The sequence below is a fragment of the Syngnathus scovelli genome, chromosome 15, assembly GCF_024217435.2.
Source record: "Syngnathus scovelli strain Florida chromosome 15, RoL_Ssco_1.2, whole genome shotgun sequence".
NCBI classification, from domain to species: domain Eukaryota; kingdom Metazoa; phylum Chordata; class Actinopteri; order Syngnathiformes; family Syngnathidae; genus Syngnathus; species Syngnathus scovelli.
Window position 1 is genome coordinate 6,538,580 of NC_090861.1, and position 21,434 is coordinate 6,560,013.

At 42.9% G+C, this 21,434-nt stretch overlaps 2 protein-coding genes across 2 annotated transcripts; one reads left to right on the top strand and one right to left on the bottom strand.

Annotated features, from left to right (window-relative positions):
- The first annotated feature begins 236 nt into the window (after positions 1-236).
- Positions 237-14,222, top strand: brwd3 (bromodomain and WD repeat domain containing 3). The gene is made up of 40 exons (XM_049741571.2): positions 237-1,819; positions 1,970-2,028; positions 2,140-2,169; positions 2,354-2,413; positions 2,899-3,049; positions 3,180-3,278; positions 3,730-3,890; positions 3,986-4,207; positions 4,286-4,386; positions 4,472-4,542; positions 4,638-4,738; positions 4,817-4,857; positions 4,973-5,077; positions 5,159-5,309; positions 5,385-5,519; positions 5,633-5,761; positions 5,930-6,155; positions 6,246-6,386; positions 6,468-6,645; positions 6,733-6,826; positions 6,921-7,082; positions 7,279-7,355; positions 7,424-7,622; positions 7,738-7,848; positions 8,087-8,194; positions 8,361-8,485; positions 8,567-8,649; positions 8,734-8,845; positions 8,948-9,009; positions 9,157-9,312; positions 9,395-9,515; positions 9,587-9,712; positions 9,879-9,951; positions 10,030-10,083; positions 10,203-10,340; positions 10,476-10,628; positions 10,706-10,863; positions 11,070-11,158; positions 11,610-11,759; positions 12,295-14,222. Exons 1-40 carry the CDS (start codon positions 1,786-1,788, stop codon positions 13,110-13,112), a joined length of 5,364 nt encoding a protein of 1,787 aa, XP_049597528.1. The 5' UTR covers positions 237-1,785; the 3' UTR covers positions 13,113-14,222.
- Positions 14,000-21,039, bottom strand: LOC125981707 (terminal nucleotidyltransferase 5C-like). Its single transcript, XM_049741582.2, has 2 exons — positions 20,610-21,039; positions 14,000-18,888 (listed from the first exon to the last, which is right to left on the bottom strand). The coding sequence occupies exon 2, from the start codon at positions 18,880-18,882 to the stop codon at positions 16,816-16,818; it is 2,067 nt and encodes a 688-aa protein (XP_049597539.1). The 5' UTR covers positions 18,883-18,888; positions 20,610-21,039; the 3' UTR covers positions 14,000-16,815.
- Between the last annotated feature and the right edge of the window lie 395 nt (positions 21,040-21,434).

Consider the following 21,434-nt stretch of genomic DNA (forward strand, 5'->3'; position numbering starts at 1 on the left):
ATATAGTTTTAAAAAATAAATGGAAATTTAACAAGCACTTTTATTGGTTTCTTTTTCCGAAATTGTGTGCGAGCAGGTTCAACCATCGTAATAATACCAATACATATAATAAAAAATGTGGTGTCATTTAAAAAACTAAACACTAATACATTATTTATCAGGCATTTTTCTTGGTTCATCTTCAAAATAAAAATACAATAACAACAAAATATAAATATTTTCTACACCGATAGCAGAAGTGAATCAATTCAATATTTTATTCATAAATTGTATTCGGGTACATTTGAATTATAAATAAACACTTGTGTGGCTAAAACACAATCACGAAACAAAATGGGCTTAATTAAGTTTCCACGTCCATAACATTTTCAATTACTAGTGACATTGATATAATGCCACATTACAGTACCTCCCAGGAATTGTGCTCATGCATAAAAACACCTATATCTAATGAAATAGAAATATTCTGGTGCCAGTGTGCACCTACAGAAGCACTCAGTCTTTTTAATGGGCATGCAGAGTGCATTTGTTCACGTATAAGCTACACTAACAGGTTAATGGAAAAAACATATCACACAGTGCATTGACGTTTATTAGAGTGTTGTTTCCTGCACAAGGGACTCTAACCAGTAGTGCCTACAATTGACCATATAACAGCGATAGCAGGATAAATTAAGATATATTTCACTGATAGCCATCAGCACGTATGTTGTTTACTTTAGTGGTGACACTTTTTCCACCACTATGCACTCAAGGACATATGAGTAGAATCAGTCTGATGTTCTATGAAACTGCACTCCACTGAATTGACATACACAGCCTACAGCTCATGTGTATGAACAAGTGGCACATTGTAAAAAATGACTCTGGAATGCTTTGAGGATCATAACAAGGTGTGGACTTTGCCTCTCACTGAAATCCAATCTGGAATCGGAGGAACATTCTAGGAAAACAGAGCTGATCCACAGAAGGTCTTCGCTCGCGTCTCTGTGCAAGATACCAACTGACACTTAGAGGGGTCTTCAGGCGTACGTGCTTTGACATGTCAGAGAAGTTCTGGCTGCACCGGTGAGTGTGGAGGGGAGGAGGGAGGTTTGGAGTTTTCTAATGATGTGGCTGGTGAGTACATACACTCTCCAGCACAATTACCAGGCAGCACACTGTGCTATTCAAGACAGTTTCCTTTTTATGTCCACTGAAGAGAGAGGGTGTTATGTTCACATAACCACAACCCTAAATGGTCAATTCGCCTGACAGCTATAATAACACACCATAATGGATGTGATCTGAGTAAGGCTTGCTTAAAGCAATAAGAGTGCTGAGGCAATATTTAAATTTATTAAATTAGATATGTAATCTTTAACCATTAATCGGTTCATCATTATCAGCTGATTAATCGGTCACATTTTTTTCTGCCAAATATTAGGCTCAAAAACAATTATTGGTTTGGCCCAAGTAAAATGTCAACATGCAAACATCGCATTTTAGTTCAAGATGCTTCCCCTGCCTTAATATATTTATAAATCAAAGGTTAAATTATATAATATTTCAATATCTTTGATAATGTCCCTGGTCGTCATGATCTTCAAATGTGCAATGTCGCTTGGCCGTCGCTAGAGAGCGCCAGCACAAAGGCCCGGGTGCTGGCTCAGGGAGCAACTTGAAAGAGGCCACTCACTACCGTTAGCCTCTTTAGCTACACACTACAAGCTACTAGCTAGCCCGGCGGCTAATGAGCGATCCAAAACATCAGTTAATTTTAATGCCGCCTGCCCCCTTCGAGCCATGGCAGGAACACAGTTTTCACAGGCGGAATGCGGTGAGTGCCACTCACTTACTCATTACATTTGGAAAAATTGGAAATTTTGAGTTAGCGAGCTAAGTAACAGAGTGCGAGCCAAATCTGCCTTAGCATTAGCGCAGCTCAACGGTAACAGCGCAGGCTAACATATAGCTCTCTCTCTTTCAGAATTATATTACCTCATTGCCAGATTTCTGCAATCTGGACCTTGTAAAAAATCAGCAAAGGTAACTCGACAAGACACACAATTTACCGTTAACGGTTGTGCAATTTGTTCGAATTAATTGGCTCGCAAAGCGGTAGCGGCTAACGATGAATCCGTGTGTGCCCGTTGTTAGATTCTGGTCGAAGAGCTGGAGGAGTATGAGGTAGGTTCAGCACCGACTTTCTGCCTTTTATTTTGTTCGGGATCTCGGATCCTTCCCTCCTATTTGATCGTTTTGTAGGTTATAGTTCAGCTATTTTCTCCCTGAAGTTCCACAAAGGAACGAAGAGTCTAGAACGAAGGCCGTTGTCCTCACGCTGTCTCCTAACAAAATGTTTTAACTTTAGTTGATCCCACAACGATGGACTTGGGACGGAAATAAATATAAACGGACCTTCCAAGATTGGGTGAGTGAATGATTCAAACATCTTTTTTTATTCGTATTGAAAAAAATACATTTTTAATCGCAAACATACGTGATGCTATTGTTATTTAATTCACCGTGCAAACGTGTTACATCGGTCTAATTTGGAAAGTTATTTAGATTTGTACATTTATTTTAGTAACGGACAGCTGATTAATAGCTATGGCTTGCTATTGTGTCGGGGGGGTTGGACTCTTCCGAGGCATGATTGGTTGAACGTAGCTGTCACTAAAGCCTCAGAGCCAATAACGTTCTGGCTGAGAAATGTAGAGCCAACTGGAAGAGGGGGCGTGACGATTACGAGCCTCTCTTCAAACAGTGTTGTATCCAGGCTAAAGCACGGAAGAGGAAGACTCGTTCTGTATATACATAAATAAAGAAATAAATATGCACCGACATCAATACAGTGATTATATCCAGGGTTACACAATATGATTTGTAATAAGGGAAAAATGTTTCTTCTTGCAGATGATTTTGAATGAGCACATTCCTGCAGACTATCTACTGCGTGTTTGTAAGCGGATAGGCCCGCTCATAGAGAAGGAGATCCCACCAAGTGTTCCTGGTGTCCAAACGCTTCTGGGCCTGGGAAGACAGTCTTTGCTTCGTACCACCAAAAGTAATTATCGTTCTGATTTTATGGACATTGCACAGACAGGTGTGCTTGTAAAATTTTTTTCGCTTTGGCGTAATTTGCAGTGTAGTCATTATAATGTCCAATTTCTATAACCCAAATTTGTTCAATTTAGGTTGTAGTCACAAAGTATGCAGTGGCTCATCTGTTGCTGCGCTTCACAGAGGACGTCCGCCAGAACCCCCAGTCAACAATGGATATTCCACCAATGTTGGTGTGTATGACTGCCCAAACATATTTTTCTGGAGCTGCTCATCATGCTTCCATATAACCACAATATAATCAAGCATTAAGCATTGTTTTGTTTTTCATTATAATGTTCTTAGGATTTGACTGGATTATCTATTTCTAGAGCGCAAATCTACTTGGCATTAAATAGCCAGATTTTCTGACATGGCATTATCTGAGCAATGTAAATCTGTTTAGTGCTAAACTGGCTTAGCGATAGGTTTAATTTGAAACATCAGTATCATTTTTGACTCAAAAAAAAAAAGTGTTGGCGTTAGTTGGAAGAGTGGCAGAAATGTTTTATAACATGAAGAATGTGCTTTGATGTTTTTATGATTCCTGATCTGAGTACTTTTGGTGGCGCTTGGAAATTTTCTTAAGTAAAAAAGGTAATGCAACAACATGCTGCAACTCATTTGTGTCTTCTTTGTTTCAAGTATCCACCATGGGCGCTCGGCAAACCACTGGCACAGTTCGTTTTGGACAGGTGCTGCCATCTTTCACTTACCAACACATGAGGATACACAAACGTATCTTGGGCCACCTATCTGCAGTCTACTGCGTAGCCTTTGATCGTACCGGTCGACGAATTTTTACAGTAAGTCATATACATGTTACTAAAAAAAAACTTAATGAAATGATTGTCTGTGGAAATTAACTATCGCATTCCTGGCAAATGTCATGTCATTTTAGGGTTCAGATGACTGCCTTGTGAAAATCTGGGCTACAGATGATGGCCGGCTCCTGGCAACGCTTCGTGGCCACGCAGCCGAGATCTGCGATATGGCCGTCAACTACGAGAACTCTCTCCTTGCCTCGGCAAGCTGTGACAAAATCATCAGAGTGTGGTGCCTGCGAACCTGTGCGCCCATCACCGTGCTGCAAGCGCACGCTGCTTCAATCACATCGATTCAGGTGAGTCCAATGTGCGTGCCTGTGACAACTGGAAAAAAAAAAATGCATCGCAGCCAACCAACAACATTTTTCTTTTAGTTCTGCCCTTCAGCCAGGGGTGCGACGCGCTTCCTGTCCTCTACAGGTGCTGACGGCATGGTGTGTTTCTGGAAGTGGCACTCTGTTAGCATGAAATTTGAGTAAGTATTAGAGACAACTGCCAAAAATGGCAGCAATCCGAGTTTTGAGTTGTTTTTAGTGGAAATGTGTGTGTACAATCCACAGTGAGCAGCCAGTTAAATTTGTCGAGCGGTCACGTCCAGGGGTGCAGGTCTCTAGTTCTTCCTTCAGTGGTGGTAAGTTTACCCGCCTACGAAAAAGTGACCATTCGCAGACGCGCCTTTGAAGCTGATGTTGGAGTTGTGGAAAACATGTTTTTTTTTGTTGATAGGTGGAATGTTCATGGCTACGGGTGGAAGCGATCACATGGTCAGGGTTTACTACCTTGGTGCTGAGACCCCCATGAAAGTCTCGGAGTTGGACGCTCACACGGTGAGAAACCTAAGCTACATGATTCCATTGCTTGATCATTGGACAACACGTTAACATGTCACCATTTTGGTTTTGTAGGATAAAGTTGTGGTAGTCCAGTTTTGCAATAATGGTGACAGGTAAGAATCTGTTGGTTGTTTATATAAACTGCCAGAAAAGACACAATTCCTTTTGCTTTGACATGTTATGTTACTTTTTTTTTATTTTGAGTTTCTAACGCATACATGTGTGCAGCCTCAGGTTCGTGAGTGGAAGTCGTGATGGCACAGCAAGGATTTGGCATTACCAACAACAAGAGTGGAAGAGCATCGCTTTAGACATGGCTGCCAAGCTTCCAGGGTAAAACTTTGTGCCCATGCTGGGATTATGCATACCATGTCACTCAGTGTTGCGTGATGCATGCAAACATTTTCCTTGCAGGAGCTCTGTCGTCAATGGAGATGACAAAACCAAGCTGATTGTGACCATGGTAGCTTGGGACCGCGCTGATCACACCGTCATCACAGCCGTGTCAAACTATCAGCTTAAAGTGTGGAATGCAACTTCCGGAGAGCTGCTTCATGTTTTATGTGTGAGTGCTTTAAGTGGGAATTTTAGACACGAGACATGTGAGAACAAAATCATGAGACACAACTTTCTGTTCCAGGGTCATGACGATGAGGTGTTTGTGCTGGAAGCACATCCATTTGACTCGCGCATCATGTTGTCAGCCGGCCACGATGGCAATGTTTACATTTGGGATTTGAGCAAGGGATTGAAGATTCGCAATTTCTTCAACATGGTAATCCAGCAACGATGGCTTGATTGTTTGAGTGATTTATTGTAGATTTATTGATGCTATTTCTCAGCTTATGAAAAAATATACACTGTACATATCTCTATTTTTTTCACCAGATTGAAGGTCAAGGTCATGGGGCTATTTATGACTGCAAGTTCTCAGCTGATGGTCAGAATTTTGCCTGCACTGACTCACATGGCCATTTGCTTATCTTTGGCTTCGGTTGCAGCACACCGTATGAGAAGGTACCGGATTGTTGTGGTTTCATATGTCACCTATTCTTCTCACCATTTCAGTTGTTGCATACATATTTCTTGAATCAAAACATTTAAATTAAGTTCCAAGTCCCACCAAAGATTCAGCTACTTTTGAATCCCCTTTAACAACACAAACACTGTTTTCATCCCCTCCAGATTCCTGACCAGATGTTCTTCCACACGGATTACCGGCCTCTTATCCGAGACGCAAACAACTACGTCCTGGATGAGCAGACGCAGCAAGCCCCCCATCTTATGCCTCCACCTTTCCTAGTGGATGTCGACGGAAATCCACACCCTACGTGCTATCAGCGCCTGGTACCGGGAAGAGAAAACTGCAAGGACGATCAGCTAATACCTCAACTTGGCTACATGACTAACAGTAATACATGCCTTCTTTTACCAATTTGTCAGACATGCACCATTTAATCTCTGGCAGTAAAACTGAGAGAATTTCATTTTGTTCTCGAAGATGAAGGCGAATTGGTCGAGCAAGTTCTTGGCCAGCAAAATGGAGAAAATGGAGAAAACATTCTGGATAACCTCATCAGGCAGTTGCAGAACCAGCAGAATGATCATCAGAATGCAGAACCCCAGGCTGATGAAACAGAAGGTTTGTCCCATTGTGTGGTTTCTGTAATTCAATGTACCATTTCCCGAGTTTATATCATATCGTTTGAATTTTGTTTGGCAGGTGATGATGTGGAGGTGGTAGACTCTTCTCCAGATGTGGGTGCTCGCAGGAGTGGGCAGGTGGACGGCGTGTGGCAAATGCAGCATAATGTCCTGCGCAGTCAAGTGGCCACCGAGAGGGACTTGTTGGCCTGGAGCCGCAGAGTCGTGGTCAATGAATTGCCACAAGGAATATTTATGTGAGACAGCCGAAAGGAATTTCATCCAATTTTGCACAAAACAAGAGTGGCAACTTGAATTATGACGATTATTTTTTTTTTCTGTAGTGTTATGGAGGAAAGCAGGCAAGCCAAGAGTGAACGGGAATGTTTTCTATACAATGCGGAAAGGAGAAAGAAAGCAATGACATGTCCACCCAAGGTTTGTCTTACAGACTAACCCACAATTGGTTTTACTCCAAAATCAAAATATTACTCCCTGAGATCAACATGTATTTTTTTTCTGCGTTTTATAGACTGAGCCCCTGAACACACGCTTGCGCTCCTTACGGCCGACCAAGAAAAAACAGCAGCGGCATACTTATGAAACACGCTCAGCTCAAGTACGCCGTCCACGGAACCGGAGCGGTGCCGAACGTACTTCTGAAAGCCCTGCGGACTCTGACAGTGAAAAAGAAGTTGGTCCTCTTTCTTGCATCCCAAAAAGTTATGCCTATCTGTAGTGTTTTAAAAGTCATGTAGCTCAAAACAATGTCAAGAGTGATTTCATTATGCCATTGTTTTAATATGACAAATTCAAAGGAAGTCAGGGAAATTGACATAAACTGTTCCAATCTTTCAAAATGATGAAGTGATGGTGCTTTGTGATTTTAGCAGGGAGCAGAGCATGGGGAGGCCAGCAGTGTGTCATCTGAAAGTGAAGCACAGTGGCAGAGTGAGAGCAGCTCCAGGTGAGCATTTTTGACAGCTGCTGATCCATTTCTTACTATCTACCTAACACACTGTCCTTCGCTTCCAGTGATTCCTCCAGTGAGTACTCTGATTGGACTGCCGATGCTGGGATTAACCTCCAGCCACCAAAGCGATCAACCAGGAGGCTCCTCCACCCCTCGGGTTACAGCAGCTCCGAGGAGGAGGAGGAAGGTAATGAGAATGCAAAGGAGGAAAAGAAAAGGGAAAGCAAAGAGAAGAAGAAAAAACCCAAAGAGACCAAACAGGTGAGTTGCGCCCGCCTACAGCAACTGTTACCGTCTGTGGAGAACTCTGCATGATCTCTGTCCAGTATCAATGTTCTTTGTCTAACCTATACCTTAATACGGTTTATATTCTCAGAAACCCCCAACCTCTCTGGGAGGACTTGATGCATTGGCGTGGATGCCACCCTCATGGATAATGGAGACCATCCCGCATCGCTCACCATTTGTTCCACAAATGGGAGACGAGGTAGAAGCACGCTTTTTCCTCTAATTTACAGTGTACACAAATTACTTGTATTTGGTTTGCACTGTTTCACTAGATCTGCTGATGAAAAAAGTTAAAGTCTTATCTGGAATGAAATAAAATTGGAAAAAACGTAAAATTGAGTCTCCCATCCAAAAAGATGCTAAACACACAAAATATTGGCAATCTGCAGTTTGTATCGCTTTTCCTTTGTTTGACTATCATTTTTGTCATCCTTCAGCTCATCTACTTCAAACAGGGCCACCAGGCCTATGTTCGGGCGGTCCGTAGGGCCAAAGCCTACAGTATCAACCCTCAGAAACAACCATGGAACAAACTCCAACTCAGGGTGAGACTCCCCATTGAACAAATTGATATTGTGCTTTGAAAGAAGGCCTTATTTTATTTTATTTTATTTTTTTATTTCAATACTGTGTGCTACACTGGTTTGCACAACCATCACTAGCAATTAATTTATCTAGTTTCTTTGTCTATCTACTTGTGACCCACTACAGGACCAGGAATCTGTGAAGGTCGTCGGAATTAAATATGAAGTGGGACCGCCGACTCTCTGCTGCCTCAAACTGGCTTTCTTAGACCCAGTCTCAGGAAAGATGACTAATGACTCATTCTCCCTAAAGTGTGTCTTTATACAAACTCAGTTATGAATCCCATTTACTCAAATCTCGTATTCAGTCTCCCGTTTGTTTCTCCTTCAAAGATACCACGACATGCCTGATGTCATAGATTTCCTTGTACTACAGCAGTTCTACAATGAGGCTAAAGATCACAACTGGCAGCCAGGTAAGACAGTGTGCAGCTCTCCTTTGGGTGAGTTCATATACGTGGAGCTGTTGATGAACATTTTTTCTCTTTTGCTTACTACAGGCATGAGATTCCGCAGCATCATCGATGACGCTTGGTGGTTTGGCTTGGTGGAGGACCAGGAGCCTTTGCAGTTGGATTATCCAGACAGCCTGTTTCAGTGTTTTGCTGTCAAGTAAGTGCTTCTGCATTGTGGCTTATATTTTTCTCTCAACACAATAGAGATGTCCCCCCCCCCCCTTCCTACATTTCAGTCAAATATGTTTTGTGTTGTTAGGTGGGACAATGGTGAGCAGGAGAAACTGAGTCCTTGGGACATGGAACCTATTCCCGAGGAAGGTTAGTAGTATTAAAGAAAATAGATTTGTCTAATTAAGCCAATGTTTCCAACCCTACTGAGCCGAGGCACATATTTCTTTGTTTGATGAATCTCTGTTCAGTCAGGCTCACACTACAGCAATCTTTTTGACACTTTGTGCCCTTCAGCTTTATTACCCGACCAGGTGGGTGGCGGGGTAGAGGTGGCAGAGGAGGAGCTCGAAGCGCTGCTTTACAAGCCTCAGGAAGGAGAGTGGGGGGCGCATACACGGGATGAAGAGTGCACCAGAATCATCCATGGCATTAATCAGCTGCTTACACTTGGTCAGTATCACAAGTTGGTGGATTAATTATAACGCAGGATATCAACTTTCAACGTGTAGTAATGTTTGATCTCTTTCCACAGATGTAGCTAAGCCCTTTGCTTCGCCTGTAAACCTTGAAGAGTACCCTCTGTATTGCACTGTGGTGGCCTACCCCACGGACTTCAGCACAATCCACAAACGCCTGGAGAACCATTTCTACAGGTTGGGCGGAGCACACTCAGACAAACTCTGATTCAACCGTGTTTACGTAATGTTGCATTTTTCAATTTCAGGCGGATCTCTGCTCTAATGTGGGAGGTGCGCTACATTGAACACAACGCCCGCACGTTCAACGAACCCCAGAGCCCAATTGTCGCTGCAGCCAAAGTGGTGACAGATGTTCTTCTCCACTTCATCGGGTAATGCATTGACATGAGTTTGCCTTGCTTGTTTTCTACCCAAAGTAGCAACAGAAGAAATTGATAGTACACAAAGTTGACAACTTTTTTTTTTTTGTATGTGGCCAAATGGTTTAATTAATTGACCTGACATTGGCTTAACCGTTTACCTCTTCTTTGGTTCCAGAGACCAAAGCTGTACAGATATTTTGAACCTTTATCATAGACTGAAATCTGAGCTCAGCAGTGGAGAAGATGAGGTAAGACGGTTGCACGAGTGTCAAATTTTTTATTTTGTGTTTAAATTTTAATTGGGGCTTTTATTGGCTCCCCTGCAGACAAGAGAGGTGGATGTGGACTCAGACACTCCGGGGACATCTTCAGGACATTGGGTGAGAGACGCAGCGGCGCCTGGTCACAGCAATTCATCTTAATCCTTACACAGCCGAGGCTTCAAAACACCATCTATATTCCTAGAATCTGTCACAGTGGGCTCTTTTCTGACTTCCAGGAAAGTAACTCAAACAAGCGCGGGGTGGTCTTGGACGTCAGAGCATGGCGAGGCCAATGTCGAGAGCTGCTGCGTAAAATGATCTCCTCCCACGATTCTCAGCCGTTCAGGCAACCTGTTGATCTCTTTGAGTATCCGGTAAAAATAATCAGCAAGAACATCTGGTTCATCTCGATAAACACTACTTCACATCATGCTCATAGAGATAACATCTTAGAATGTTACACTGTCGACAAACTGAACTGTACTAATCTCTGTCCTGCTTTTCTTCAGGACTATCGAGACATCATTGACACTCCCATGGATCTGGGTACTGTGTCAGAGACGCTGATCGCCGGCAATTATGAGAACCCAATGGAGTTTGCCAAAGATGTCCGCCTCATTTTTAGCAACTCCAAGGCATATACACCAAACAAGAAATCCCAGGTATGGCACTAAAGTTGCTTCCACCATAGACACTGCGTCAAGTCTGACGTCCTGAATATTCTTTCTTTTCTGTTTAGATCTACACAATGACACTCAGCTTGTCGGCCTTTTTTGAAAAGAGCATCATCTCCATCATCTCTGATCACAAGTCAGCCATTCAGAATGAACGGCGGGCTCGTCAAAGAGAGACTTATAGGAACCAGTTGCACAACGGAGGTAGCTCGCCAAGTGTGAGGTACAGTTAGCCTCCCCTCAATATGCACATATTCACAGTTACAGTTTAATATAAATGTTAATTGCTGTTTTACATCGTGTAGAAAAAAAATCTAAACCAAACTTGACAAACCACCTTTTTTCACTCGCATACTGAAGTTTGGGTCATTTAAAAAAAACATTTCAACCGTTCTGATTTTTCCTTGTTTTTTGTTTGCACATGTCCAGCTCTAAAAAGAAGCACAAGTCCGATACGGCGTCACACTCCAAAAAATCCAAGACCTCAATGAAGAATCGCTCTCAGAGACCACATAGAGGTACAAATAAAGTTTTATTGTATTTACAAACAGGGTCGCACGATGCGTGAGTGCTTAGCACGTCTGCCTCACAATTCTAAAATTAGGGGATTTGAATCTCGGCTCCGGACTTCAGTGTGGGATTCTGCCAGCCCTCTGGCTTCCTTCTAAATTCCAAAACATACATGTTTGGTTCATCAAAGCATCTACACGACAGTATTTGTGAATCATTACCTACTTGTACCTTGACATTAGGATGGGATCAATACAGGCTGTTCCTCATCTTTCCCCTAAAGGTAATTCACCTGCGACCCTAGTGAGGGTCGTGAGGACAAGAGTAGTTAGGACAAGGATTATAGAAACTGGATGGCTTGAGATACTGGCTGGATTTACCAGAACAATTGGATGACTTGTGACTTTTGATCAAATGCAATATATTTCACTGTGCTGATTGACAATTGTGTTTCTTTAGCTCAACAAAGCAGAAATGTAGCACAGCAAGAGGAGGAGGAGGATTGCGATGTTCAGCCTTCCTCTCCAAGTTCAGGGACAAGCAGCGACAACAGAAACCAACAGCTGCACCGAACCAAGCGTAACCAAGCAACTCCGACCAGGAAGTCAGGTAGATACTACATTTATTTGGCGGGGCAATTTAATGAGTGGATGTTTTGGATGGACCCAGCAAGGCTGGAGAACCGACTGATTTCTTTATTTCGTAGATGTCATTGAATAGTAATAAATACAAAACCTCATAACAGAATGTTACTATGACATAATAATATAAAAAACATAATTGACTAGTATGGGACTCAGTAGAAACATTGTGACAAACATTACATGAATGTGTTTCTGTTACTCAACATGAGAAGTTAAACAATACAAATCATGAAAATATTTTAATTTTTACACATAATATGTAGTTATAATTTAAGAAATATGTATACCTGCTTTGGGTACAGTATCACAATCCATCGTTAGATGAATTTTGTACATTTTTCAAATCGTTTGAAACAGACGCACTGTGGTTCTTCAACAGTAGATTTCAAAATACTCAGTCGCGGTTACCATGGGTGAATGTATGGCGAGTGAACACAGTGGTCATCCATTGTTGATAGTCTCGGCGTCGACTCTTGACAACGCAGCACTGTGTGTATTAGGACTCCAGCTGCAGCCGAGACGTGTCTCCAAGCCGCAGCATGGCACGGCCGTAGCTCAGGCTGACGACGAGTCCAACAGTTCCTCGTCCGAGTCGTCTTCCACATCGTCGCCGTCGTCTTCCTCCTCCTCCTCTTCATCCGACAGCGAGAGCAGCTCGGACTGCGAGGCGGAGAACTACGTGGAAGGCGGTGATCACGACTACAGCAAAGCACCCAGCCTGTCGCTACGGATCTCTTTGAAGGACAAGACGGTCACCTCAGGGAAGCGGAAATTTAAAGCAGGAGAGGACACAATGAAGGGTGCTAAGAAAGCACGGGTGCAGCAGCCTGTTGAGGAGGAGGAGGAGGAGGAGGAGGAGGAGGAGGGAGAAGTGGAGGAGGAAGAGGAAGAAGAGGAGGAGGAGGAGGAAGAAGAAGAAGAGGAGGAGGAGGAGGAGGAGGAAGAAGAAGAAGAGGAGGAGAAGGGGCAGCAGCAGCAAATAGCAGGACATATAAGTCATGGGGTACAGGAAGAGGAAGAAGAGGAGGAGCTGGAAGAGGAGGAAGCAGATGAAGAGGGGGAGGATGATAGCACGTCAACAACAGCGTCGTTCGAAGCCGCTGCCAAAGGCTCAGGAAGCACCCTGTACAACAAGCCTCATCAGGTGAACACTCGCCGGCAAGGCCGCAGGACAGTCACGTACCGGGACGAGTCGGAAGACGACGGTCAAAGCTCCAAGGATGACGACCCCCTCAACCTGGGCAGGTCGCGTTCGGGACGGGTGCGCCGCATGACTGAGAAAGCCCGCGTCAGCCACCTCATGGGCTGGGGCCACTGAACCTCAATAACACTAGCAACTACACTGCAGGGATTTTTTTTTCTCTTTTGTACAGGTGTGTAAATAATAAATATATATGTATAAATAACGGACGGTGTTTGGGGGGGTTTCTCACTTTTTACGATGGTGCTACCAATATGTCGCCATGGGGTTTTTGTCACCCCGGCCAATCGCTGCTGGTCATCTTGGCCCTTCTCCTTACCTGGAACTCATCACCTCGGCCTTACCACTCTTCATCTCCTCCTCCTCATCATGCCTTCAACACCAGTTCTCCCTGCTGCTTGTCTCGTCACTGGCCACCAAAGAAAGGAAGGAACCAGGGATGTGAAAACATGGTGCTTGTTTCTTCCCAGTCCCTCCTGCCGTCTGGATAACCTTTTAACTAGCTGGTTGTTTTTCTTGACCTTTCATGAAACCAGAGGGGATGATTCAGTCATCCAGCTGCCTCACGATTTCCGCAAACTGTACATAAGACGTCTTCCCTTGCTTCCCTTTAATGACATTGTGTTTTTTTGTTTTTTTCTAACTTTGTTTTTAATATGCATCTTATTGTTCCTAGATAGATGCCGTTATGAAGGCTGACTTTGTATCCCAACCATTTTTCACGGTGATAGTTTTTGATTCTGTTTGACTTTGGTTGCTGTGTCATGCATTGAGGAACATGACATATTTTGCACATTTTATCTTCTCCATGTGGCAGCTTAGCAATGATGATAATAGAGGAAAGGTAATAGGTTGAAAATTGTGTACGAATTGCTTGAGCACCCCATTTCTCATCTTTTGAGATGTAGCTAATAATTAGTTCTTATTTGTCTAACTGGATTCACAATGTGTCCACTGTTTACGTTGTGCCATCATAAGGTGGGAAATCAAATCAGACAACTCTGAACAAGATTATTTTTTTTTCCTTTTACGGACAACATAATTGGGTGCTGTAAACCGAAGCATTAATCCGTGTGAACAAAATGATTATCTTTAACATCTGATCTCTTAAGCATCAAAACAGTCGATGTGTATCATTCTACCGTGGGTGGAAGAACTAAACTTTGTGATTTTTTTTTATACACATTGTTGAAATTTTTTCTAATTAAAGTGAAAAACATATTACAATGTTTTTTGTTCTTTATTGTTATCATTTTTATTATTATTGCCGGAGTTCCTTTAATTTTTTTGTGTGCCAATTGCTGTTTTAATATATATTTATTGGATCACAACCAACTGATGTATTTTACAAGCAATCCAGCAGGGACAGGCGTGACGAAGCCTCGGTGATGACACAAGTGCCCTGCTTTTAAAACATTCACATCGTAAGGAAATTTACATATAAATTTGATTCCTATTTCCCAGCAACCTCGTTATGCATGCATCAAAGGCAAGGCCTCTAAAGTTTCAGCTGAACAAGGACTGTTACATCTGTCTCAATGTTCGGCTTTGGCAGAGTGCATTAATGCGTTGAAAGGCGGGCTGAGTCAGAGCAGGCGCAAACAAGGCTGAGCTGTGACGCACGGCGCTGTGCCACACCTGTAAACTGCAGAATCAGTCCATACATGGACTGAAATGGTCACTTTTGACGCATGACATTTTGTTTTTTACGTACATGCTGAAAAGGTAAAGTCAAAAATGTGACCTTGTCAATCTCAATTTAAATCTTTTTTTGCATATGTCTGCATTCTTCTCATCTAGGCTCGGGCTAATTCTAATGAACAGATTGCATTCGTCAATGCTCCACAAGAATCGTGGGTGTACCGAGAGCTGTGCAACTCAATATACGTAATTTGTTGTTTTTATTTGATGATAATGATTGCAATTATTTCATATTTTAACCTTAACAGTGAAGAACAAAAGAGAGAACTCAAGACATTATTTTTACTCATCACCATGCATCACAGGACAAGCTCAACACAGATATCATGACAGGAGTACTGTACGTCCATTTTGGGGAAACACCACAACAGATACAATCAGTTGGAAAACACCCATTATTAATTCAATATTGCATCTGATAATCACAAGCAGAACATCACAACAGCTATCAACAGTGGATATAAAAAAAAATATCCACACCCCTGTCCAAATGTCAGGAAGTCTATCTACAAAATTTAATTTGTGGTTTTTCAGTTGAAATGGTAGCACATTGTGGTTGATCGTGGTCTCATTTCATATCACAATCATTTGGACAGGGGTATGTAGACTTTTTATACCTACTCTGTGCATTGAAGTTGGGCTTCAGCCTCAAATAACACGTGTAACAACCTGTGCTTGAATTATCAAGTTTTCAAACATATATACTGTATAGTCATCAACACACCAGCCACAACATTAGATACAACATATATGATTATATAATGCAAATAAAATGAAAGAAAGATATTAGTACTTCTCTTACACTTATTTATGTGACATCCAATTCATGCATTTGAGTTTTGGGGAGCGGATTAGAATCTATCCAGCAGAGACCAGTCCCAAATTTTCTTTTGTGTCAATATAATAAAGCATAATTATGCACTGTAATAAATATAGTGCTCAATGAATACCTGCTACCTAATGTTGTGGCCAGTAAGTGTACACAAATATCTGTGCAAATCTAAACACAATATCATAGCCCACTTCAACAAGTTTGCACAATCCCAACAAGCGATGCATTCTAAATCCACTACAAACAAATTGCTTAGTTTGTCACACACACTAAAACCTAATCACATTGTTTTGACCTCCTGAATGGAGCATTGTCGTGTAATACACGTCAAACTCATTTCATTACAATGAAACAACAATTACCTTTGAAAATAAAAATTAAAATCACAGTGCCATGAGGAGGATGCAATGTCATGCCGAAACCAGGGCAGTAACAATCATTGAAAACTTCTCATTTATCAGAGTCAATTACTGACACTTTATATAAAACAGTTAGACTTACACTTATTTATAGAACAACAATCAGGTTTGCAAACGTTCAGTACATTCCCCTAATTTTCACACATAACAATTGGTACAATTCTACACACTCAGTGAATTACATCACATGCTTAGAGTCAAACCACATAACATTTCACTAAACAGCTATGGGCTGTGTTCAGAATTGCCCTCTATGCCCATTTGAGTGGAATCACAATTTTGTAGTGCTGTTTGAATATGTAGTGAGTGGAGATTACGCTTGATATATCTTGAAAAATATATGATGGCCGCTACAAAATCAAATATACCCCATGATGCTTTGCGCCAATACAGACAAGTCCACATTTCAAGCTGTTTTTGTAAATCAACAATGTCACGTCGTCTGTGCCAAAAATGAAAAGGACACGTGTGATTTATATTACTATAGTATATTCAATTGAAATTAGTTTGAAAAACGATTTGTGAATAATTGTGTTATGGGGTTTACGTAATGTCCTGACTTCATCGGAATTAGTTTGTATGAGATGATTATAAGAATTTTCCACTGCACACTAACCTCCTCAGCGGTCTGTGTGTCCAGAATCCACTTTCCAATTCTTTCCCTTCCAAAAGTCGACAAAGTGAAAGGCTCGCATGCTTTGCCTTTGGACCCCGATCAATCCTGACCTGGGTGGAACGCATTAAAGGACGCTGTGCCCAGGGGGTCGGGGGGGGGGGGGTGCCTCATGGTTTCAAAACTTGCACGAGTGCCTGTGCTAGCACGTGCTGAAATCTGCCTTCCCGCCTCCCAAAGGGCACAACGCCGTGGCTACACCAGGCCGCTTTGCATGTGGACGTGGAGCGGGTAAGGATGGTAGACGAGCGAGGGTTGGGCTTGCGCGATGAAGTAGCTGCTGTAAATGGGCTCGCTCATGTAAGGGGCCGGTTGGTAAAAGCAGGTGACGTTAGCGGCGTTGGGGATGGCGTTCTGCTCCCCCAGTACCCTCAGAGCCAGGACTGTGATCATGTTAAGCGTCTGCCTCCTCTCGTGGCCCATCAGGCACACGGTGCTCTCGTCGATGACGCGCCACAGAGTCATCAGATAGTCGTACTTGGCGCTCTCCTCGCTGCCCGTGAAGTGGCAGTGCAGGTAGGCTTCGATCTTGCGTTGCTGCTCCTTCACATCGGAAAAGTCGATGAAGAAGCGCGAGCACATGTACCTTTCCAAAGACTTGATCTCCGTCTCGCTGGCTGGACGGAAGTTCCTCACTAGGAGGTGGCTGTATTTCAGCAGCCCCCCTCCTCGGATCTCCTCGGGGTGGTGTGTGGCAATGAGGCGATGCCGTAGGTGCTCCATGGCCTGGTTGAAGTCACCATACATGCACTCTGCCTCCACAGTCACCGAGGACCCCCACGAGCTTAATCCACAGCTGAGTGGGGGAGTCTCAACCTGAGTCAATCCTACATTCACCTCATGTGTGTGGCCTCCAGTGTCGTAATCTGGAGGCTTCCTGGAATGTTTGGGCCTCACGGTTGGATCAGGAGCCTGATAGGTCTCAGGTCCAGCCTGGAGTCCTAAAACATTTGTTGCGCTCCTCTGGGATGAAGCTGTTCCATGAGCCCCGTCTTCCAAAGGAGATTTCATCTGAGCGGGTATCTCGATGGGTGCGAGCAGCTGAGTGGTCATATCTGACACGTCTGTCAGCAGAGACCATTTTTCAGGACTGCAGATCATCTTGCGGGACATTTTTCTTTGCAGTTTGGGCGACGGGCAGTTGTCTGGTACAACCTCTGGGGACATGCTGCAGGTTTTCTTGGCCGGGGGAGGTGAAGAGAACTCATGATGGGACTCTTGGAGGTTGGGGCTGGCGGATTCCACTTGGACACAATCCTGCATGGATGATTTACTGACCAATGCTGTGATGGAGATACGAGAATGAGAAGCCTCATCTTGGACCTGCAGCTTTAAACATGCACTCGTTGGAGATGAGACCACAGGAGATCCCTTTGAAAAGTCTACCTTGTCATCACTTTGCTCAAGAACAATGTTCTCTTGTGAGCGTGTGTCTATTTCCTGCTCTTCCTGCTTGAAATGAACATCCTCAGATGCTAACTCTTGTTCCTCACACTTTTTAGTCCCTGCAAGATCTTTCTCCTCAACAGCTTCACTTTGACGCCCAGTCTGTCCACTGGAAGCCATGTTGGAGTTAACCTGCGTGACGCCTGATTGCGCGCCCTCTTTGTTCCCCCCCTCGCTGTCTTTTGAGATCAGTTTCTGATCATCTGAGAACACCTTGCTTGCATGTCTCCTGTCATTCTCCCAATAGGACTCCAGCATGCGGTCCAGGATGATCTGGAAGGAGTCGACGCTAAATTCAAACTGCCGACGGAGGGTGCTGACAAATCTCAGGCCCACCGTTTTGGCTCTGTTGTTGGACAGAGAGATGAGGCTCCATCTGTCGTGCTCGTTGAAGACTTTCACCATCTTTGGTACGTAAGCTTCTTTCATGGTGAGGCAGGTGATCTTGTGTCTGTTAACTCCACATGGGAGGAGGTCTCTCAGGCTGCCCAGCACTACCTCCTTGATCACCTGGAAGTCCTCCTGCCTTGGTAACTCCACTCCAAAAATAATGTCTAAGTCCCTGACGTCCAGGCCATTGTCCCTCACCAGGATGTGGCTGGCCGCCGCTCCATTCAGACGTATATCCTTAACCCGAATGTTTCTTTCTACAAGTCGATCCTTGACCAAGCGGATGATGTCTTTGGCACTCACCTGCAGTGTGGGAAAATTCCCTCGTCCGTGGATGGGAATGACCTCAGTTAGGACTTTATCCAGAGCTTGGAGTTGCTCCATAGTCAAATGGTGGAATCGCTTCTCGGTTGGAGGCTCTGTCATGCTTGCCTGTGAGTAGAGGAAAAAATATTCCGTTACATGTCACAGGAGATGTTGTCATACATTTGTACTGACAGATAAGAGAGACATGCAAACTGTGAGGCCGACATGGTTTTTGATACAGGGGAAAACTGTAGAAAACAACCACTAGGTGGCAACATCCTCTCAACCTTAAAAAAACAGAAATTCTGTACTTGATTTAATTTAGCCTTGAATAGCTGATAAGTTGATGAGTAGTTTTGTGTTCAAGCCAACATATCTTTTGAAAACATGGCCAAGATGTGTCCTTAAGGCGTCAGTGTTTTTTTAAATGAGTCTTTCAGATTTTAGGTAACATTGATAGTGGAAATGTTTTGAAATGATCTTGGTTTCATCTTTTAGTATCACAAAAACCTGATGTTTGAGCAGGGGTGTGTAAACTTTCTATCCTATCTTTCAAGCTATTTAAAAGGCCACAACATTAAATCAATGAATTTTTTTTTTTTAAATCATGTAGTAAATACTTTTTATTTATACACATATGCCTTGCTCAAAGATGAAGACGAATATCTCTCACGTTTCATTTTCGAACCTTTACTCTCCTGCTCCCAAGTTGAAAACAGAACAATATCGCCCATGATACATTGGCTCCTTGATATGATTCAGACATTTTGCTGGCAATACATAACATTGAGGTAAGATGGTGAATGTCGTCCATGCTGGTCCTATCTGAGCTCTTCTCCTGTGATGTGGCGGTGATGAATCTAACCATGTGATGTGCTTTACACACTTGAGGGCATCTGTGGATAATGAGGTGCTTTTATTCCTGCTGTTATGAGGCAAGAGCATTGCATTGCATTGCATTGTATTGAGGCTTCATTAGTTGTGCAATGACTCACTCACTCATTCGCTCACTTGTTCATTCTTCAAGGCCAATTTCAGCAATCAACAATAAAACAAAAAAAGGGGCACAAAAGGAATGTGTGCTTTTTTATATAGAATATGGCAATAATTGATGTATTTTAATGACAAGGTCACAAAGATAATTGCTGTTGGTTACAAAGTAAAAATAGATACTTGATGAAGTAGCAGCAAATGTGGCCATTTTCTGTCATCATTGGCAAATGGAACCTTAAAAATCATTTGACTCCTTTTTCTGCTGACGTAAACACAATCGTCATCCATTTTATGAGCACTCCAGGCTGCATGTAGTTTATTTATTACATCAGAAAAAAAGTAAAATTAATAAAGTGATATCATAAGTAGGTTCTAGAAAATTGTGCTGTGTTGATGTATGTCGGACTGGTCCAAGTCATGTGACACACTTACAGCCTGATGATTTTGTCAGCACCAGCATTAATATAATTATTATTATTTTTTTGTTTTCTTTTTTTTAATGAGCATTAATGAGTTGTCCATGATATTAGTGAATGATAAGGGTTTAAATCAGTTGGGTCTTGCAGCAGGACTTCGCTCTCCCTCCCTGCCAATTTTTTATTTATTTTTTTGGAATGTACACCATGAGTCATACAGCTGCTCAATAAAGAAACTGCATTCAATGGCAAATTAGAGGTTAAAATAAAGTGCAACTATACAATAAAAATAAAGGCAATGATGCACTATATATAGATAAAACATGCGAGTTTTTTTTATATTTCACTATTGTTATTTTAGTGAGGACTTGAAAGCCCGCTATTTTTAGAGTAAGTTGACAGAATATGGAGAAACATGACTGAGTAAAAGAAACTTACCTCTCTTTTTTTAACCTGATAAATTAAGATCGAATGTACAGCCACAGAAAGGCAAAACAAAACAAAAGACTTTAGGATATATCCAACTGGTTTATCGGACCTCTTTTAAAAGAGGTTAAAACGCTGCCACCACGCACAGTTATCCCCTCCTCAGCACCGCAGCACCGTTTCCATGGCAATCGGGCGTCACGAACATTTACGGCAAATCACGACGCACGTTCTCGCAACTTGGAGGCCACTCAAAGTGTCCGAGCAGAAGTGTTGTATGTTAGGGGTCAGATGTTAAAGATGTTGTAAGGGGGAGTTAGACTTGGTGGAGCACAGCAACCTGTCAGTGACGCTGCTCCGCCGGCGTGCCACCGCACTGATGGCCGAGCTGTTGCGGGGTGAAACATCGCAGCGGAGCGGACCGAGTGAGTCATCCACTCTCCCCCGCCGTGATCCACGCAACGTAAATCTTTTATCATCAATCAAGCACGGGCCCCGCCCACCTAACGGACCGGTCCAATAAGAACGCTTTGGACCGGTGGCGTCATGAACGGAACATTTACAACCAATGGAAAACAGTTGCGTTATTATCTTCAAGGTTATGTATATATTTTTTAAGTGTAAATATTTCATTCACATTTTGCTGGAATGGTTGGCCTATGGACTTGGCCCTTTGATGAGATGCGTAAGTGCGTCCGCCATCTTGAATGTGTCAGTTGAGAAACACCCCCCCCCGCTCGGGGACGCTAAAAATTTAATGGTGCACGAGCAACCCCAAGATGAATGATGTTGAGTGTTATTTATTTATTTATTTATTTATTTATTTATTTATTTATT